This window comes from Euleptes europaea, chromosome 13, assembly GCF_029931775.1.
Source record: "Euleptes europaea isolate rEulEur1 chromosome 13, rEulEur1.hap1, whole genome shotgun sequence".
Classification (NCBI taxonomy): Eukaryota; Metazoa; Chordata; class Lepidosauria; order Squamata; family Sphaerodactylidae; genus Euleptes; species Euleptes europaea.
The window spans coordinates 41311277-41332419 of record NC_079324.1 but is presented as its reverse complement, the minus strand read 5'-3'; the positions used below and the strand labels follow the sequence as shown (position 1 = coordinate 41332419).

General features: G+C 46.8%; 1 protein-coding gene across 1 annotated transcript in view; it reads left to right on the top strand.

Annotated features, from left to right (window-relative positions):
* Positions 1-10178: 10178 nt before the first annotated feature.
* The window catches only part of SLC5A1 (solute carrier family 5 member 1), a 31272-nt gene continuing 20307 nt past the window's right edge, over positions 10179-21143 (top strand). Inside the window, exons 1-2 of the mRNA XM_056859194.1 lie at positions 10179-10301; positions 15643-15714. Of these exons, the coding sequence (XP_056715172.1) occupies positions 15646-15714 (69 nt within the window). The 5' untranslated portion in view covers positions 10179-10301; positions 15643-15645. The remainder of the gene's footprint in view (positions 10302-15642; positions 15715-21143) is intronic.

Sequence of the window (21143 nt, the reverse complement as noted above, 5' to 3'; positions counted from 1 at the left end):
TTTGAAGATTTTCAAAGCTTTTGAAGTTTCTTTAAGTAGTGTATTCCAACAGTGTTTCTATTATAATTATTAAAGACAGTATTCTACAAAAAGGTGTCATTGGTTTACTAAGCATATGTATGCACCGACCCTCCATATTTTTAACATCAAAAGTAAAAGAACTCACCGACAACTTTTCACGTCTTACATATTCATCACAGCAGATGCTTTGTAATCAATGTTTCAGTAACATCATGTTGGATATGTTTCAGTGAAATCATACAAAATTTAAGGGAAATGAAAACCTGGAGAAAATGGCCACTTTGGCAATTTATGGCATTGAAGTCCCTTCCCTCCCCAAACCCCACCCTCCTCAGGCTCCGCTCCCAAAACCTCCCCCCCCCCCCGTGGCGAAAAGGGACCTGGCAACCCTATAGGCCTAAGAGAGCTCCTAACACAACCCGTTTTCTTAATCAGCCCTGGTTCTTGCTCAACTGCAATTAGGAAGCAACAAGGCATAAATATTGTGCTTTTACAAGTTCAGCCTTCTGTGTTCTGCATAACAGCGGGTAATCAAGTGTCAACCTTAACTGCCACTCAGATAGAAGCCTAAATAGAGACTCTAGAGCAGGGGTGGGGAACCTCAGGCCCGGGGGCCGTATGCGGCCCCCGAGGACATTTTTTGTGGCCCTCGGGAGCTCCGGGAACCCTGCCGCGGAGGCGGGGCGCAGGGCGGCCCTCCCCGAAGGTGTTCCTGTGGCCATGGCTTACAGCGCCTTTGTAGCGCCCTTTGGACCTCCTCTCACCGACTGTCGGTTGTTGGTCGGCAAGAGGGGAGGGGGAGGGACACTTCCCCCAAGGTTGCCCCCTACAGCTGCGGCGTGCAGGAATGCTACAGCACATTGTAAGCCCCTCTCGCTGCCTGTTGACTGTTGAGCAGCTGGGGGGGGGGAAGAGGCCGGCGGCAGAGCATGCATGCGGGAGCCAATTGGGCTTGGTTGTTTTTTTTTATGGACTCTGGGGGGGAGGGCATGGAGACTGGGGCTCCGTGCGCCACCGGGTGTGTGTGTGTGGGCGGGGGAGGTGGGGAGGCTGGAGCCCGGTCGCACAGGCCGGCATGCGCGCGTGTGTGTGTGTGGGGAGGAGGCTTTTCTCTCTTTTCTTCCTCTTTTTCTGTCTCTTTCTTTGTCTCCCTCCATCCTTTTTTTTCCCTCCGTCCTTTTCTTTCGTTCTCCCCCTCTCTCCATTTCTTTCTCCCTTTCTCTCTCTTTCTCCCTCCCTTTTCCTTTTTCTCTGTTTTCCTTCCTCCCTTCCTCCCTTGCCAATCGACTGTGGGCTGCGCCCCCCTGGTGCCTCGTTTTCTGAGGCTCACCACTGGCTGCCCTCCCACCTGGGAGGGAGAGCAGAGGCGCCCTGCAGGCCTTCTCTGTGTGGCCTCTCCTGGGGTTGCCAACCTCCAGGTGGTGGCTGGAGACCTGGCAACCCTAGCCTCTCCCCCCCACCAGGAGATCTACACCTGGTATGGCCCCCGAAAGATGTTATAAATGTGCGAATGGCCCTTGGCAGGAAAAAGGTTCCCCATCCCTGCTCTAGAGAGTGGTTTTCATATTCCACAACAGCAGTCTAACTGGCCCTTTGGAGACTATGAGTTGGGCAATAGAGGCTGAACTTCAGCATTAAGTCCTGCGGGCTGGAGCTGGCTGTCCCTAGGAATGCCGCATCCACGTGACCGTGTTATACAGCAGCAATCAAGGGCACATGTAAGCAATTAACACAACAGCAGCTGATCAGTACAGAAAGGAATCTGGTGGTGAAAGTGTCACGGCATTGGGAATAATCCGAATCAAAGGGAACTTTCAGTTGTCCACTGAGCGATTAAAAGCCTCCGATATGGATTAGCAGCCAGCTGTTGCGTGGCTCTGTAGTCACAAGCACGAGTTGCTGGTGGAATTTCTCTTGGGGATGGGGCAGAATCAAGTCAGTCCTTGGCTGGACCTCACCAAGAACTCTGTTATTCAGAGTACCTGCCCCCCTTTCTTATTTCTGGCTGCAGCAACAGTAGAAGGAAAGTCACCTGTTGAATGTGCAGTGTTAAAGACCTCGGACTCTTACCGTAGCCCTGGCAAAGAGGCACACAACATGCACTTACTGTTGAGGAGACACAATAAGCGCACCTATTGGTTGGCTCAGATTTGCAGTGGCACCTTGGTCATGCTGAATGCAGAGATCAGGTGAGAAGAGCTGTGCAAATGTTGCTGCCCCTCCCGCCTGCTTTCTGCGCATGGATCAGTTGGGCCTCCTCATTACTCATGAGTTATACTCACTAAGGTAGCCTACTGCCGAGGTTATGCTTACTAACGTCATCAACCACAGGTGAAGAAGAAATAAAAAACAAGCAAACAGCGCAGAAAAACAAGTCAGTCCAAAATCTTCGTTGACACACCAGCCAGCCCATACTACTGGCTTTAGTCTGTTTGCTTGTATAATACTGCTAATGCTGAGACCCCAGGTAGGAATTCAGAATGTTGTTTGTGCATGGGGTTGTTTGTGCCTGGGGTTCAAGGCCCAGTCTCTCCAGTTAAACAGGCTCTCATGTTAGGGTTGCCAACCTCCAGGTACTAGTACAAGATCTCCTGCTATTACAACTGATCTCCAGCCGATAGAGATCAGTTCACCTGGAGAAAATGGCTGCTTTAGCAATTGGACTCTATGGCATTGAAGTCCCTCCCCTCCCCAAACCCTGCCCTCCTCAGGCTCCACCCCACCAATGGCGAAGAGGGACTTGGCAACCCTATCTCAGATAGCCGAGCTGGGAACCAGCCCTCTGCGAGAGACCATGGAAAGCTGCTGCTGCTCTGTGTTTCTAGCTTGAACAGTTCCATGGTTGCCTGTGGCTGTCAACTCTAGGTCAACCAGACAAGGCCAAAGTTTAAGGTTGGGGTTCTGAGCATCAAGGTGTTAGATGCTCCAGGGCTCAAACCAGACACCTTGTGAGTCAGGCAGCAGTTCTGAATTCCCACACCACCATTTGGAGGTAACAACTGCTCACAGATAGCCAGGATCCTTCTGGTCCAGGGAATCAGGTGGTCCCTGACAACCAGTCTCATCTGCTCCAGTCTTTTGCAAAGTTCAAAGGGGTGCTGTAGTTCCACTGGCCAGCCTGCTTGCCTGCCAAGCAGTGGGAACGGTTCTTGGCTAGGGTTGCAAAATTCCTGGAGATTTGGGGATGGAGACTGGGGTGGGTGGAATTTGGGGAGGGGAGGATCTTATGCCATAGTCCTCCTTCTGAAGCTGGCATTTCCTTCAGGGGAACTGACCTTGTAGGCTGGTAATTCTGGAAGAACTCCAGGCCCCATTTGGGTTGTTTATGCATGGGAGTTTTACCTGGGGTTTGATGCTCACTTGACCCACACTTTTCTGTTGCAAATCCAAAAATGGCTATGCACCAGCAAAGTCACCAAGCTCAAATCTGGAAGCATCTGAGTCCCCGCCCCTTGAAATTGCTGCTTTGTAATTGGCTGTAGTGCTTACTGTGAGAAAAACGTCACCCCTCTCCCCCAGCTCCCCTGTCTCGTGCTCTGCCTTATTCATGGAGATGAGGATGTTTTCACCCAGGCTGATCTCAGGGGAGATAAAAGAATCAGTTTTTAACAGGAACGGGAAGACCTGGAATTTGCAAGGGCTGGGCGTGAGGTCATCTCTAATGGTTGGAAAACTTATGCATAACTCCAAGGAACAACCGAGTCAGTCCAGGGACAAACTTGAGTGAAAGTAAAGGTAAGGTAAAGGTCCCCTGTGCAAGCACCGGGTCATTCCTGTCCCATGGGGCGACGTCACATCCCGACGTTTTCTAGGCAGACTTGAGTGAAAGTACCCATGCATAAAGGACCACTGAGTTTAGCAGCCCTAGGCTTGGCCTAGGCTCCTGACCTGATAAGATTTGCAGAAGTCCACCCTAAATTACTAGGATAGACCCAGAGTTAATAACTGTGCAGTGCACAGCCTTGTAACATAGCAGCAGGACTAGCTTAGTTAAACTTCTCTATGGCAAAGAGAGGAGCAATTTGGTTGCCCACTAGGAACTTTGGGGAAAAGGCTGGCCGGCACTGCATTTCCCACAGAATTAATTGTGATGCTCGTAACAGCTACATTGTTATGACACCCAATTTGAATAGAAAGTCACCAAAGTGATGTCACTCAGCAATGCTCCAGAGCATGCAGAGAAATTTGCACACAAAGATACCATTGATTTGGCCTTTTGGAATGTACTGCAGTGGGAAGACACCTTGCTGGAAATAACTTAGCAAGGTCATTCTGTGTTTGTGACTTATCAGATGACTCAGAAAGACATAGGAAAGACGCTCTTTATTGACATGCAAATGTGGGTGTGTTAAGTGCCATCAAAGTGTCCTATCCTTAACAGCCTTGCTCGGGTCATGCAAACTGATGGCCCATAATGTAACCAATGTACAAAAGCCTCCGTTTAGTCATTTTAGCTCCTAGGGTCAGTTCAGGCTTGATTTGATCTAGAACCCGACTTATTTGGGTTGTTGTTGTTTTTTGAATGTAGCAAAACCAAAATAGAAAGGGGGAAGAAACACGTCAACCCAGAAATACCAGGTAACCAAGAAGGTTGACAAAAAGCCTAATAACAGAATGAATGCTAAAGGGTTACATGTGATAAATTAACAAAACTTTAATACATTACAAATAGTAAAAAAATCAATTAAAACCAAATATGTTTCGGCCAATAGGCCTTCCTCCATGGTACTAATTGTTAAAATATATCATAAAGTACAATTATTTAAAATACCAGGCTTTTTTATCAACCTTCTTGGTTACCATGGAAATAGAATGCGACATAATTAGTGTTAGGTATTCCAGAGTGTTTCCACTTTCTTGGAGTATCAGGGCCAGGCTATTCAAACGAGGCTGGAGTTGGTTCCCAGTTGGTTCCCATTTCGTTCCCAGTTCCTTATTCACGTTTCCTAGTTCCTGAATGATATTGAGGACAATCTAAAAGCTCTGCACCCCAAAAGAAAGTCTGGACCACCATATATCATACACCTCCCCATTCAGGGTACTGTACCCCCCGAGAGCGCATGCTGGTTCCTGGTCCAAAGTCCAGTTCTTGTGCCAGCGGCTCCCAAGTGGGGCACAGTCTCCTGAATGTGGGGATGTATGGTATGTGGTGGTCCAAACTTTCTTTTGGGGTGCAGAGCTTTTAAATTGTCCTCAATATCATTCAGGAACTAGGAAAGAACTGGGAACCAACTTCAGACTCCTGCTATACACAGCACTGGAGTGGAGTTTGAACTCCAGGTGTGTAATTTGGCCTTAAAAGGCAGCTGAGTGGGTGTGGGTATGGATGGGTTTGACATAGATTGGGACCACAGCACTAGGGAAAGGGGTCCTGCATCTGAAGAGGCCAAAGGGAAAGGGTAACCAGGCTACCTTATACAAAATTCTGTGTTGCAGATACACCGTGAGTCTGTGCTGGTAATTTAGGGTTGGCATTCACTTTTGCTCCTGCACCATTTACCTGACTGAAAATGAATGGGGTAGGGGGGTGCATTTCCAATGGGAAACACCACTGAATGGAAGAAGAAGGCTTTCCTTCCTTTCTGCAACATACCCAATCATGACTGGCTGGGGTTGCCAGGTCCCTCTTCACCATCGGCCGGAGGTTTTGGGGGCAAAGGGTGAGGTTTGGGTGAAGTGCCCATGGAAATGCCCCAGCATTCATACACACACGTGTACCAATAAGCACAACTCCCCCTTCCATTCACTTCAGTGACTGGAAGCAGAAACACACACACACACACATTGTCCATTGCAACTACTCCTCTCAAGGACGGAACTTTCTCCCCCTCCTTTCCCCCATTCTTGAATACAAAGGAACTCGCTGACTGCTGAATATGTATCACAATACTGAACAAAGCATGACTGTAAACTCGTATGTTTGAGAAAGTATCTATTACTGCTCAACATAATAGCCTAAAAGTTATAAAGCTAACTGCTTGCCTCTTGGGGGGGGTGTCAGTCTCCCACCTGTGTTTGGGTCAGAGCCTGTGCATCCAGCTTCTATTCTTAGGCCAGATAAAAGTGCTATTAGTTTATCCAAACCTCCTCTCAATTGTCTGTCATTGGACTCTACGGATAATTGGGTCACAGCATAGGGAGGGGAGGGACTTCAATGCCATAAAATCCAATTGCTAAAGTGGCCATTTTCTCCAGGTGAACTGATCTCTATTGGCTGGAGATCAGTTGTAATAGCAGGAGATCTCCAGCTAGTACCTAGAGGTTGGCAACCCTATTAATGGCCCCTATTAAATCCACTTTGTCAAGACTCACAGAATTCTAGTGCTGGGTATAGTTTAGCTCTTCAGCTGATGGGCTGAAACAGGACACAACTTCAAGCATGCTGGGAAACTCCTATCTTACTTCCTGTGGGAAAGTCATTAGCAACATTGGGAAACCAGCTATTGAATTCAATTAGTGGGCCTAAAATCAAGCAAGATTTTAATTTTCTTCTGGAGTATGGTCTGAAGAGTAGTAGAGGCCAGAATTCCACCTCCCTCAGCCAGATTAATCTCTTGGGGAGGAGAGAAACACTCCTGTACTTTAGGAGGAAGTGTGTCAAGGCTGTCAAATGATAAATTCTGAACTGAAGCCTTCTGATCTCTCTTCTCCCCCACCCCCAATGACACAGACACTGGGGGGAAAGAAAAGAAGCAAGGAGTGTTAAGCGTGAACTGAGAAAATACAAATAGTTAACAGTGGATCACTTTCTGTGCTGTGTTATTCTATCCTTTCATGGTACAGCTGCTAGCCACCAGCATGGGATGGTGGGGGGTGGGGGAGGTTAGGGTTGCCAGATCCAGGTTGGGAAACTCCTGGTGTTTAGGAGATGAAGCCTGTGGAGGACAGGGATACAGTGCCATAGAGTCCGCTCTCCAAAGCACCCATTTTCTCCAGGGGAACTGATCTTTGTAGTCTGGAGAGGACCTGTAATTCTGGGGGATCCCCAGGTCCCACCTGGATGCCTACAGCCCTATCAGATAGATCTGTTTACAAAGCTACCTGTCCTTTACCTGATTTGCCCTTACCAGCAGCAGATGAATTGGTGAACCTCTGCTGGGACTTTACCTCTGCAGACTGCAAAGTAAATATGTATTCTATGTGTAGGAAACACACACACACACACAGATATGTTTGTATGTATGTATGTATTTCCTACACATAGAATAACTAATATGTTAGGTTAGGTACCTTCTCCGCAACATCAGAAGTTTTATGTGCAGGGGCTTTCATTGGACAAAGGAACATTCATCCATGTGGTCCCCCAACTGAAAGTATGAAGCGCTAAAGCAGGTTCAGGTTTACTTCCTGATTTGCTTGAGAAAAGGCCTTATAAAGAGCCTTGTCTTATGTCTGTATTAGTGTTTAGAAAGATCCCAGCAAAAGGATTAATGGCCACCACTACGTATACAGCCGCCCTGGTATCACTCAGGATTAACCGAGATGAAGAAAGATGTGTGCTTCAGAATAAGGTGTGGTGTTGCTGTTGAAAAGGAAGATTCACATTTCCTTGTTGCACTTTAAAACAGAGTACATCTGCCAATGCAGACAACCAAGGAACCCACCAGGCTCCAGAGCTCCACTTTGCTCAAAAGGTTTGGCTACTCAGAAATTCCATTGAGGAATTAGCCCCAGGGTTTCAAGGATCAGGGGGCAAAAACACGGAGGAGTAGGGTCGTGCAAAAAAAGAAAATCAGACTTGCCAGCATGGTGTAGTCGTTAGCGTGTCATGGTAGGATTTGGGAGACTCGAGTTCAAATCCCCACTCTGCCACGTGGGGTGGTGACCTTGGGCCAGTCACTCTCTCTCAACTCATATGGTTGCTGTGAGGATAAAATGGAGGGGGGTAGAACAACGTCAACCACTTTGAGTCCCCATTGGGGAGAAAGGTGTGGCATCTTGGCCATCTTCTGGTCACTGGAGGTGTTGGGGTGGGGAGGCAGTTGTGAATGTCCTGCATTGTGCAGGGTGGGGAGGTAGTTGTGAATGTCCTGCATTGTGCAGGGGGTTGGACTAGATGACCCTGGTGGTCCCTTCCAACTCTATAATTCTATGATTCTATAACTAATAACTAAATTTAAAAAAGGGAAAACAGGTTGGAGACCCTCATTTCTATGGAAAACATATTGGATTTATATATGATGATTTGAGGCAGCTTTTGCAAAACTCTTTCTCTGAACGGGCCATGGCGTAAGGAAGAATGAAGTCATGATTCCGAGGTATACCTAAGTAATCTGGTATAATGAGAACTGAAGTACAAGGCTTCTCTTGTATAGTCAGTCTATGTTAATCATTGCTATTAAGCCAGGTACTTTTACTTCCTTGTTTATTTTCAGTTTAAATTTGGCAAGAATTTCCTGATGAGGGTTAGCCTTTACTGTCAGTTAATAGTGCTACAAGAATGGGGAAAACTTGTTTTTATTAAAAAAAAACACAGTGGGATTATAGTGGAGTAAAATGATATTATGGACTATGTGGTGTTAATGGTTCATAGTGGCAATTGGTTCTTGACAAGAAATTAACTGAATAATTGCATAAGGAGGAGAAGTAAGCTGGTCTTTAAATTCTATCCCCCAAGTACCCAGAATTCTCTTTGCTCCTTTGAGTCATGTGGTTTGATGTATCTATATGTATCCCACCTGATCTGAGAATTGTCCCAAAAGGCGTATAGGCCTTGATAGCAATAAGCAGCATCTATAGGATATCTGAGTGGTATTAAATGCCGGTTTGGGCTGTTTCCATTCTGAGAAAGTTATTTTTAGAGTAATGTTTTTCTTCCAATGGGTCTTTTTGGAGGCCCTGTGTGAAACCCATTACGTCAGAATGGCAAATCAATACCAAGCCCAAACCCATTCCAGTTGTGCAAAACCCACATAGGTTTTCCAGTCTGAGATGTACGCCCTAGAATCCCTGCAATGCCAGAGAGGATCCTGGGTATAACTTGTCAGTATTAAGATTTTCAGCTCTTCCAACTCTTGGACCTTATTATTTATTTAGAAACTGTAAATGGAATTTAAATTTAAGATTGTCGAAAGGACCACTGGTAATTGGTAAGGTGCCTCTAGACTCCTGTTTATTTTTCCTGTAGCAAATTCACAGGGTTTCCCTTCTGGAACTGTTCATATTTATGCAGGTTGTATAGACATATGTATGTGCTGTCAAGTTGCAACCAATTTATGGTAACCCCAGCAAGGGGCTTTGAAGGCAGGTGAGAAGCAGAGGTGGCTTGCCATTGCCTTCCTCTGCAGAGTCTTCCACAGTAGTTTCCCGCCCAAGTATGACCCTGCTTAGCTTCCAAGAGCTGACGAGATAACGCTATACTGTGCCACCTTCCCTCCTCCTATATATATTCCCCTAAATATTTATGGTTTTGTCCTCCCCCACCACCATCCTTCCTAGCTGTCATTCATTGGGCTATAGGGTGGCCCACCTCACACTTTTGGGAATCACAGTATTGGTGTTATCTGGAGTTTCTTTAACACAAAAGATTGCATGAGATGAAACAATTGCACTGTTTGGTATTTGTGGATTTGAACTTTGTATCTCTGTAATTAGAAATTAACTCAGCTTCTTATTGTTTTCTGCCCTGAAGCACCACTGCGCAGTCTTGCCTCCTGCAGGCAGCAAGGATGACACATCGCAACAGGGATGTCCGTCGTCGATCCTAGGGGATCCCCGAACCTGATGTCACACCTCTTTCAAGCTCTGGGTGAGCAGGAAACTCATGAGTCCCACAGGACCAGACATTCCAGAACAACCACTTCAGGACAGCATCCAGAGGCACAGGACAGCACCTTGCCAAGCCACTCCTTCCACCGCTGTCTCAGCCACCTGTTCCCAGGCTACAAAAAGCTGCAGCAGTGTCCACTGCAGGGCATGTGCCATTGGGACTTCTTCTCTGCAGTCTCCAGAAGCAAAGAAGCTTGGGAGCAAAGTGCCATGCAGGAAAGGGCACCTGCTAGGACTTAAGGCATCCCAAGAATACAGAACGGACTTTTGAAGTTACACATTATAACCTGTGGAAGGGGACCACGAAGGTTTATCATTAACTTGGAGGCGCTGCCGGGTGATATAAAAAGGGGAGCAGCCGAGGAGCAAGAGGCACACCTGGCAGGATGGAGACCACTGCGTGGACCACGGCAGCCCCTGCCGCTGCTGACAAAACCATCCCTATCAATAATGCGGCGGACATTTCAGTCATTGTTATCTATTTCCTCGTCGTCTTGGCGGTGGGCCTTTGGGTAGGTCTTGATTTTTCTCTTTTACTGCCAGCTAAGGTTGTCAAGGTACAGATAATACTGGTGCAGAAAGCAGAATGCGAGAAACAGCTTCTTTGGGAAACTGGATGTGGAAGGTTACAGGTGCATCGAGGGTGCAGATTACATATGATTCCCTGAAAGGAGGACAGGGGCAGGAATTGGGTTGAGACAGAAATAAAGAGCGGGCTGGAGGGACTTAGAATGAAGACATACAAGAGAGGTGGGAGTGTTAGGAATGGAGTCCACAGGATGGCATGAATGCTTCACTACCAAGACTGATGTGGGGGCAATTATGGGAACAGGAGGAGGAGGAAGATATACTGAGGAGCAGAGATTGTTCTGGGCATGGAGGCTGTGTTCTGAGTATGGAGGCTGTGTTCTAAGCATGGAGGCTGGTATTGATGCAGTCTTAGTGGTGGTCTTGACAGGCAAGATTAAAGTAACATGCAGATCATAGAATAGAATCATAGAGTTGGAAGGGGCCACCAGGGTCATCTAGTCCAACCCCCACACACACCCAGTGACCCCTACTCCATGTCCAGAAGATGGCCAAGATGCCCTCCCTCTCATGAACTGCCTAAGGTCATAGAATCAGCATTGCTGACAGATGGCCATCTAGCCTCTGCTTAAAAACCTCCAGGGAAGGAGCACTTACCACCTCCTGAGGATCTGTCATCCAAAGAATTTTCCACTGAAACAAAAGCCTTGGGAGGGCAGAGTTACCTCCAGTGTTGGCCAGGATGTTTTGCCACCAAAGTGGCTGAGAGCCGCATGGTCTGAGAGCCTCCCCCCCACACACACACACACAGCCCCTGTGCAGTGCCACAACATTGTGAAGCTGGGCCAGTCCTGGTCAAAGATTGCAAGCAAATGCAGTTATATAATGTGAAGCCTCAGTGAAGGCAGGATCAGAGAGAGAATAGGTGAGATATGAAGACAGGGCTTGATTTCTCAAGTGAGGTGTGTGTGGGTTCTGTTGGGCTTCAGGCTTGCCCTTTTCGTTTTGAAAACTCTTAGCTTCCAGTCTCAGCTGGGGAGACTTGTGATTATTCAGTGGTGAGGCCAAACACTCTGCATAGGTTCAGTGGAACTCTCTTCTTTATGCTTTATTCATATGTTTCAGTGGAAATGTCATGGGCAGCTTTAGGGTCCAACTGACAAAGAAAGGGAACTCAGCAGGACAAACACCCTGCTTGCAAGGAGAGGTCAAACAACTATGCATAACAGTGGGGAGGGAGGAAATAGGGTTGGGAAATTCCTGGATATTTAGGGGGTAAAGTAGGGTTGCTAGGTCCCTCCTCACCACTGGTGGGAGGTTTTTGGGGTGGAGCCTGAGGAGGGCGGGGTTTGGGGAGGGGAGGGACTTCAATGCAGTAGAGTTCAATGGCCAAAGCGGCCATTTTCTCCAGGGGAACTGATCTCTATTGGCTGGAGATCAGTTGTAATAGCAGGAGATCTCCAGCTACTACCTGCAGGTGTGCAACCCTAGGGTGGAGCCAGGGGATGGTGGAGTTTACATAGGGGAGGTACATGAGCAGGGTACAATGCTATAGTGCCCTTGCTCCAAGGCAGTCATCTTCTCCAGGGGAACTGATCTCTGTAGTCTGGAAATCAGTTGTAATTCCAGGAGGTCTCCAGGCCCCATCTGGAGGATGGCAACCCTAAGTGGCAAGAAGAAATAGACCATACTGCTCAAGCTCCCTTCTCCCACTTCAGTGGCAGTTGAGTAGTCACACCTGTGGGAGGGGAAGGTGGCATGGTATAGCCCAATCTTGTCAGAACTCAGAAGCTAAGCAGTTTTGGTACTTGGAAGGGAGACCACCAAGGAAGACTCCGCAGAGGAAGGCAATGGCAAACCACCTCTGCTTCTTACTTGCCTTGAAAAGCCTCTTGCTGGGGTCACCCTAAGCTGGCTGTGACTTGACACACACATACACTTGGTGGGGGGGGGGGGAAACCTGCTGAATTCCCAGGGCTGGCCAGGCAGGTGGCTAGAGGTAACTGTGGTGGAAGTAAGGCTAAAGCAGTCCAATAGACCAGAGGCATGTCCCAGAACCTGATTAACACAGGACAGTCCAGTGCTGCTTGGATGGTTGTTGTTGCCAACTTTTATTTCCTGCTCCTGAGCCTTTAAGAGAGATTCCGCCCTCAAAGGTTTTTTCAGCCTTCTACCTGTTTCACCTGTCAAATGTCTGTGTGCCAGTCAGCTCTTTAAGGCACGGCAACAGAGCCAGTTACAGAAGGTGGCCATCCTAACTGGTAGGGTTGCCAGGTCCCTCTTTGCCATCAGCAGGAGGTTTTTGGGGCAGAGAGTGAGGAGGGCGGGGTTTGGGGAGGGGAGGGACTTCAATGCCATAGAGTCCAATTGCCAAAGTGGCAATTTTCGCCAGGTGAACTGATCTTTATCGGCTGGAGATCAGTTGTAATAGCAGGAGATCTCCAGCTATTACCTGGAGATTGGCAACCCTACTAACTGGTGGTAGACAAGTGAGCACTGAGCAGGTGACGTGAATGCACTGTAGTCCTCTACTTTCCCAAGGTCAATGTCTTGACCTCCAGTGACCTGTCTTTGGAACATTGGAGGAGGCAGGTGGCAGGCTGAAAAGCTCCAGGGGTGCCAAAACCAAACTTGGTACACTTGCTGTCATCAACATCCCAGTCATACGTCTAGCACTCTGTACCTGCCTTGCCATGTAAAGGCTCTGCCTAGTTGTTGCATCTCACACTATACTCCTTCAAGCAAGTGTGGGGGCCGTCTCCCATGTGATCTCCCCTGCCATCCCCAGTGAGTGCTCTTGCGCACCTCCCAGCCACTCCTGAAGAAAGAAATCCAGAACATTTCCACGCCTCATGTTGTTTCGTGGAGGAGGGGGCCAGCATGGTATAGTGGTTAAGAGTGGTGGTTTGGAGTGGTGGAGTCTGATCTGGAGAACCGGGTTTGATTCTCCACTCCTCTACATAAGTGGCAGAGGCTAATCTGGTGAACTGGATTTGTTTCCCCACTCCTACACAGGAAGCCAGCTGGGTGACCTTGGGCAAGTCACACTCTCTCAGCCTCACCTACCTTCCAGGGTATCTGTTGTGGGGAAGGGAAGGTGATTGTAAGCCGGTTTGATTCTCCCTTAAGTGGTAGAAAAAGTCAGCATATAAAAACCAACTCTTCTTCTTGCACTAGGAATGTAGTTGTGACACCATTCACCCTACTCTGTATATGACACAGCAACTGCCTAGCCGTAGTGATGGGTAACTCCCGTAACATCTCTGCACCAGGCTATGATTGCTCATACTAGAAAACTGGAAAAGCCAAGTATGAGTGAGGTCACTTTCCAGGAAATTTGGGTTGTTGGATAATGTTATTAGTGCTGCAATGTGGAGTAGCTTCCCCCCCCCTTCAGAAGTCATGAGGACTAGGAACATGCTCTGTTTAAAAAAACAAAGTAAGAATGTTAGCAGCAAGCTCCTGCTACTGAGCAGTAAAGCCGCACTCTTCAACTTGGTTCCAGGTGATTTGTTATGGGCTTGGCTATGCAGTCCTGCTCTGCTGTTGGGTTATTGTGACCACCTAGCCCATTCAAGGGCATTCAAAGGACAGCAAACAGCCACTCATTCTGTACTAACAAATGTACTTTTAATTTCCAGCAGATAAATACTGTTTTTCCTCTTTTCTGTGCTGCAGAATGAGAAATGTTCACTTCAGACTCTAGTCTTCTAAATCTTGCTGGGATTAATCCAAAGGAATCAGAGATGTTGTTTAAAATATTTATTTCCCACTCTTTGATTAGAATTTCCAAAGCAGCTTTCTATTGTCTTGAGCTTAAACCACAGAAAAATGTGATCTTCAGAGAGGCAGCTCCAGATTGCTATTTGCTTTCAGCAAATGCCGAAAACTTAGTGAACGATGGCATTAGGAGAAGGGCTGTAGTTTCAAGCTTTGTAGGAAAAAGATCCTGGAAAGTCCTGAACAGATCCACTTAAAAGAACTCCATAGAAAGACCCTTCTCTCCTTGTGAGATCCTGGAGAACCTGCTGGCCACAGGGATAATGAGGCAACATCTGTGTTCATGTTCACAACTGAATGCCAAAAATCCCTGATGCATTTTGTAAATGTCCAAACCTAGATATGTATTTCTCCACTTTTCAGATATACACCAGTGACTGTCAGCATTCAGCTGGGGCTTTCTGAGTGTTTGAGCATTCGGAACATTTGTCTAGGATTAGCAACATCCACACGTGAATGTCCACAGCTGCTGTATTTCAGATATTCACTGACATAAATTCATGGCAGAAACAGTCATGATAAGTAAGAGGAGAATAATCTAAGTTGCTTTGGGTCTCCATTGGGGGGAAAGGCAGGGCATAAATGAAGCAAATACACAGGTAACATTTATTTGGAAGTCTCTTGGCTTCTCTGTAGAATTTTTATATTACACTAGTGGTACTTTACAATGGAAGTTGGTTTCAGGTAGCTGGCTCAAGGTTGACTCAGCCTTCCATCCTTCCGAGGTCGGTAAAATGAGTACCCAACTTGCTGGGGGTAAAGGGAAGATGACTGGGGAAGGCACTGGCAAACCACCCCGCAAACAAAGTCTGCCTAGTAAACATCGGGATGTGACGTCACCCCATGGGTCAGGAATGACCCGGTGCTTGCACAGGGGACCTTTACCTTTACCTTTTTTACTTTACAATGTCATCCAGGAAGAGCTGGCCCGCTCCTGGCTTTGCGATGAAGAGGGGCTCTGACCTGTGAACACTGTGAGCTGGATGCTCTATGGCACACGCCAGGTGGCAAATATCCATTGCATTCATGATGTATTGTCAAAAATGGACAGGCTAATTGTGTGATCAGAATGATGATCTTTTTAGCAAACACCACCATAGTGGCTTACTGTTCTCAAGGTTATCGTCCGTGATTCTGTGACGATACCATAGCATAAATCACATTTATGGGGACCTTTAATTTCCTCTATTTGTTGAGGCAAGAGGGATGTGTTGTGTGGTAGATTTGTGCATCGTTGTCTAAATATTGTTTTGTTCAAACGGTTTCTTTCTGAAGTCAACTCTGTGGGAAGGCTCTTGTATTCCCTCAATAGCCGTTGTAACAGTTATTGCTTGTCCCTCCTGAGAAATTCTGAGAGTGAAGTCATATTACCATTTTCCCAGTCAGGGAAAATTGACTTTTTTCCTTGCACATTTGTGCATATTTGTAATATGCAAGCATATTTATATGTAATTAATATTAATGGTCTAGAGACAAATTTATCTGCCACAAATTCTTTAACTGGTTGACAGTCCTAACCTCCTGCTAATTTCCCCCCTTCTCTAGGCTATGTATTCCACAAACCGTGGGACTGTGGGTGGATTCTTCTTAGCAGGCCGAAGCATGGTTTGGTGGCCGGTGAGTTGCATCCAAGAAGTGTGAAGTCTCTTCCTTATGTGCGTGCAGCAGTTGCAGAAAAAAATGTTTCCGTTCATGTTTCTCCTCCCAAAGGTTTTGCTCACTATTTTTGCAAGTGCATCCCAGAAGAAAAAGTCCCTGGTTCAGGTGACTGGTATCCCTTCCTATCAGGCCATGATGTTTGACAAGGCAGGATCATTGTGGGCATTGGTGTGGAGGGAGCTTATGGAAAGCAGGCAAAGGCTAAGTGCAAGTGTGTGTGAGTGAAAGAAGGAAAAAATCCTCTCCGCATGTAGAAATGTACCACATTAGGGAAAAGCTCTAATATACTAGTTTTCTGTGTACAAAGAGTTGCTTTTCCCATGCAGGAGCGTTCCATTGTTCAGACCCCTACTTGCAGCTTGGTAACCTGCCTTATGGAGTCACCTGGAACAATGTCCTCAGTGTAGGGCAGATGCCACCCAGGTAACATCTGCCAGTTCTGGGATTGATGGTTTGGAATTAAGCCTTTGAGATAGGGTTGCCAGCTCTGGGCTGGGACATACCTGGATATTTTGGAGGTGGGGCCTGAGGAGGGCAGGGTTTGGGGAGGGGAGAGACTTCAGTGGGGGACTTCAGTATAATGCCATAGAGTCCACCTGCCAAAGCAGCCATTTTCTCCAGGTGAACTGATTCCTATCACCTGGAGATAAATTGTAATCCCAGGAGATCTCCAGCCACCACCTGCAGTTTGGCAACTCTACTTTGAGATGACAGTTAGAAACCATTGGTCAGAAAACAGGAAGTGGAGGCTAACATGCTGGCCTCTGTGCTGGCCTAACAGGTACATACTGTGTGTTGACTGACCGTACTGTTGATGAACTGTACAGCTACAGTCTCCCCTCAGACAGTTTGTGGTAGAGGGCTTTTTGCCTTCTCAAGCTATTTTGATCCTGGCAACCCTATTGTAAAGTCCAGGCAAAGCTTTATCACATGTTGACAGTTCGAACTGCCTCACAGTGGAGTGTATTGGTTGCCAACAGGCCTGGAGAAAAATGCCCTGTCCCTTTAAGAGAGGCTAAAAGGGCTGTTATTTACCAAGGGATGTTGTTTGCATCCGTTCCATGAAAAGCTTCAGCTGCCCTTTTCCACACATCAAGCCTCTATTAAAGGGAGAGGACTTCTTCCTCAGGCCAACTGGCAGCCCTCACTGTAGCTGGTTGCCCATTCCCCTACTGAGGGCTTCCCCCTCCCTCAGTCTTTCATTCACAAAATTATCTCAGAAAGCGCAACTCAGGCAGGACCAGATCCTTCTTACACCAGTGACTGACATGTTTTATTTCCTAGTTCAACCTCTGGCCAAACCTTCAGCAGTTTTGGTGTGAAAGACACATGCCTCAGATGTTTTCTCATTTCTGTAATTCTAATTTGGTGGCCAAAGCAATCACCTGAAGCTGCAAATTAGTGTTTAAGAAACCACAGAACACCTGATCTCCAAGGGGTTTTTGGTTCAGTTCTGAAAGTGCTCTTACCAGTTGATATTTTTAAACGAAATTTCAGGTGGAATTCCACAGTTTATAAATGAGCCACCAGTATGTCCCTATGCCGCTGTTTGCAGGGCTAGAGAGGGGGTGAAGGACCGCTTCTAGGGACTTCCTCCCTCGCCAGAATCATTTTATGAGGGACTTGTGTCTTCTTTTTGCCATGAGCTTAATAAGGAGAACCAAGTACTGAGAGCCTGTGTGGTGTAGTGGTTAGAGTATCAGACTAGGATCTGGAGACCCTGGCTTGAATCCCTACCCTGAAGCTTGCTGGGTGACCTTGGGCCAGTCGCACTCTCAGCCTAACCTACCTCGCAGGGTTACTGTTATGAGGATAAAATGGAGGAGTGGAGAGTTGTGTAAGCCACTTTGGGTCCCCATTAGAGACAAAGGTGGGGTATAAATGAAGCAAATAAACTATAAAGCAGGAGTCCAGTACCACTTTAAATAACAAAATTTATTCTAGGATACGTTTTCTTGAGTCGCTACTGACTTCATCAGATGCATTGGAGTATAAATCCATCACAGTGATTTATATCCACAGCAAAAGGGGGGAAGGATGTTATAAAGACAGACAAGTATAAAACAGGATCCAATCTGAAGAATGATCCTGTAAAGGCATTGCTAGCATGGGTTGGCCCTGAGTTAGTTGTGAGACAATCCCAAGTGTTGCCAGATAGACACAATATAAAGCCTAGTACAGAATGAAATGAAGTAAGTAGATATGGTAGGAAGTTAAAGAGGGGTAGCTGAAGTAATTAACATATGTAGCGGGGCTATGAAAGATCTTAACACCTACAGTGAGTTAGGAATTCTCAGATCTTATTAAGCCTGGGAGAACGAGTGCATTGTCTTAAATTTGTTAATCAATTTTAATTCAGCAGTTTTGTGTTGGATTCTCCCTTTGATGGTTCTTTTTAAATGAACTGTAACTTTTGGATCAGCAACAGAATGCCATGGAAGCTTAACATGATTTCTAAATATTGCAATTTTAAAAGTATGGTTTATGTCCTGTTGTTGTTGTTGCAAAGCCAGCCTGATTTATCTCCTTGGGCCTGTTAGATGAGATAGTAAGAGATTCCTTTTTAGATGGGTGTGGGGGGGCAGTAAATTTAAAATTAAACAAGTGCTATGGGAGGTGGACGTTTGGGGTTGGAGTTGCAATGTTATATGGGGGGGTTATGATTTTTCTTATGGCAAAATACCCCCTTGAAGCTGTACTATTCCCAGTGAAGGATAACCTACAGGTGCTGTGTGGATTAGACTGCACCATGAAAGGGCAAAGAGGTTGCCCAAAGAATGCGTCATCAGTACAAAACTGCAAAGGTGTTGCTAACATAGGTTGGCCCTGAGGTGGGAAAACCCAAACAGCATATTTTCCCTGTCAACTCAGATGGGGCGATACCATTGGAATGAATCAAGGCATTCACTCTGCCTAGTGAGTTACCAAATTTAGGATTACAAATAATAACAGTAAAGCATGAAGAAACACACCGCTTGTTTTGTTTAAAGGCAAGGATGTAATAAGAGTGTATAAATCAGCAAAGGCTGGGATTTTCGTGCTCTGAAGTTTTCCTAGAGGGGCAGCAATGACTGCAAGTCTTCCTTGAACTGTCAAGGAAAAAGGCAGAACAGGAGGAGGGAACTGCAGAGTCAAGAGAATGCAGTTAATCATTTCTTGGGAGAGCTTTCCTAATAACCCAGCATTAGCTGTACACATTCGTTGAAGGGGAAGTACTAAGGTAACTTTCAGGAAGAGAGGCCTCACCCTGGAGGTTTGGGCTAGTCATAATATGTCATTTAAAACAGAGGGGGACTTCCCCCCTCCATTAAGTGGCTTCAGAGGAGGCTTTGCAAACCACCCTGCCGATCGGGCTACTGAACTAAATACGTTGCAAGCACTTAGCAATTTGTCATTGGGTACTGGCTGCCATGAGAGCAATTAAACCATCTACTTTACCTATATAAAAAACCGCAATGGTCTCTCAGTTTCTGTAGCACTCCTTGGCAGGGTTGCCAACCTCCAGGTACCAGCTGGAGATCTCCTGCTGTTACAACTGATCTCCAGCCGATAGAGATCAGTTCATCTGGAGAAAGTGGCTGCTTTGGCAATTGGACTCTATGGCATTGAAGTCCCTCCCCTCCCCAACCCCCCTCCTCAGGCTCCACCCCAAAAACACCCTGGTAGTTCCCAACCTGGGGCTGGCAACCCTACTCCTTGGTCATACGTTTGATTTATAATGAAGCAAGTGGCCAGACCCCCACATTACAGAAGTAGCAACTTCCTGATCCCTGTCAAGCTCATACTGCCCTTCCTGCTTCCAGACTGGCTACTGGAGTCCAATTAAAGCTCCTTCCCAGCAATCCGCCAATGTAAGGGCTGAAGGGGGACAGGAGCACTCAGACACCAGGGCCAAGGGTTGCCAGCACCTGTAGCTGTCCCTTCAGCCCTGTTGCTGACCTGCTGCCTTCTCTCCATGTCGTACTTCTGTTGCAGGGATTTCCCTGTACTCAAGCCACAGTCTGTTGTTGCTAACAAAAACCCTCCCCCAGCTAAAACAGTGGTCTTCTCCTGGCCTCAGTCATAGTCAGCACCCTCAACTGCATTCAGTGACATTTGAAGAAGAAGAAGAAGAGCTGGTTTTTATCTGCCGACTTTCTCTACCACTTAAGGGAGACTCAAACCGGCTTACAATCACCTTCTCTTTCCCTCCCCACAACAGATGCCCTATGAGGTAGGTAAGGCTGAGAGAGCTCTAACAGAGCTGTAACTTGCCCAAGGCCACCCAGCAGGCTTCGTGTGTAGGAGTGGGGAAACAAATCCAGTTCACCAGATTAGCCTCCATTGCTCATGTGGAGGAGAGGGGAATCAAACCCAGTTCTCCAGATTAGACTCCATCACTACAAACCGCCGCTGTTAACCCCACTACACCACACTGACAGGGACGACTGGGGTTCTAATCCTGATTCAGCTGGGGCCTCAGAGGGTGGACAAGCCACTGCCACCAGTCTGGCTTGCTGACCCGTAAACTGTGTATGATTGTGTGTGTGAGAGAGAGGATGCAGAACCCAGCCCCTTTCTCATTCTCAATCATGTACCTTAAATACTAGAAAAAATTCTGGCAGAGTATGAGCTTTCATGACTCACAGCTCACTTCTCAGGAAGGCTCATACCCTGCCAGAAAATTTGTTAGTCTTTAAGGTGCTACTGGACTCTTGCTGTTTTCTACAGCTACAGACAGACGAACACGGCTACCCATCATGATCAATCATGCACCTTGTATGGATGCACTTGGCATCTTTGCAATCATGTGGTTCTAATCCAAGATTCATGCAAAGGGCCAAATGAGATGAAAACGGGGAGTTCCATATTCGGACCTCACAAGCATTTTTCTGTGTAAGCAGTAGTCATACCAGACCCCGATGTGGATCCACCCTTCCCGTGTGCCAGTTCTCCAACCTAATGTGCTGTTTGCCCTCCACCCTGTGAGATCTGGGCAAGGAGTTTCTCCTTAACTGGACTCCCTTGGGTGGGTTCCCTTTTAAAATACTTTAGTCATGGGTATTTTGTTACATCACAGTTCATTGCCACACAAACTGACATGATATCCCAAATGTATTAGATTACTATTTTCCAGGAGGGAAATTCCCTGACACTCCTTCCAGCTGTGGCTCGTCCTTATTTGCATTAAAAGGCAACAAGGATGCAAGGGATAATTACCATAATAATGAGGAGGGTGGATAGATGTTTTCACAGACGGAAGGATGTGCGGGATTTTTGTGCCAGCTTTCATTGTTTCAGTTCTCCTCCAGTATGGAGCTGCCTAGTGGTTCAGTGTAGGATTGGGCAAGCACTGATGGATCTAATTCTGGCTCTGGGAGTGTGATGCTGACAGCCAGACTAAATAT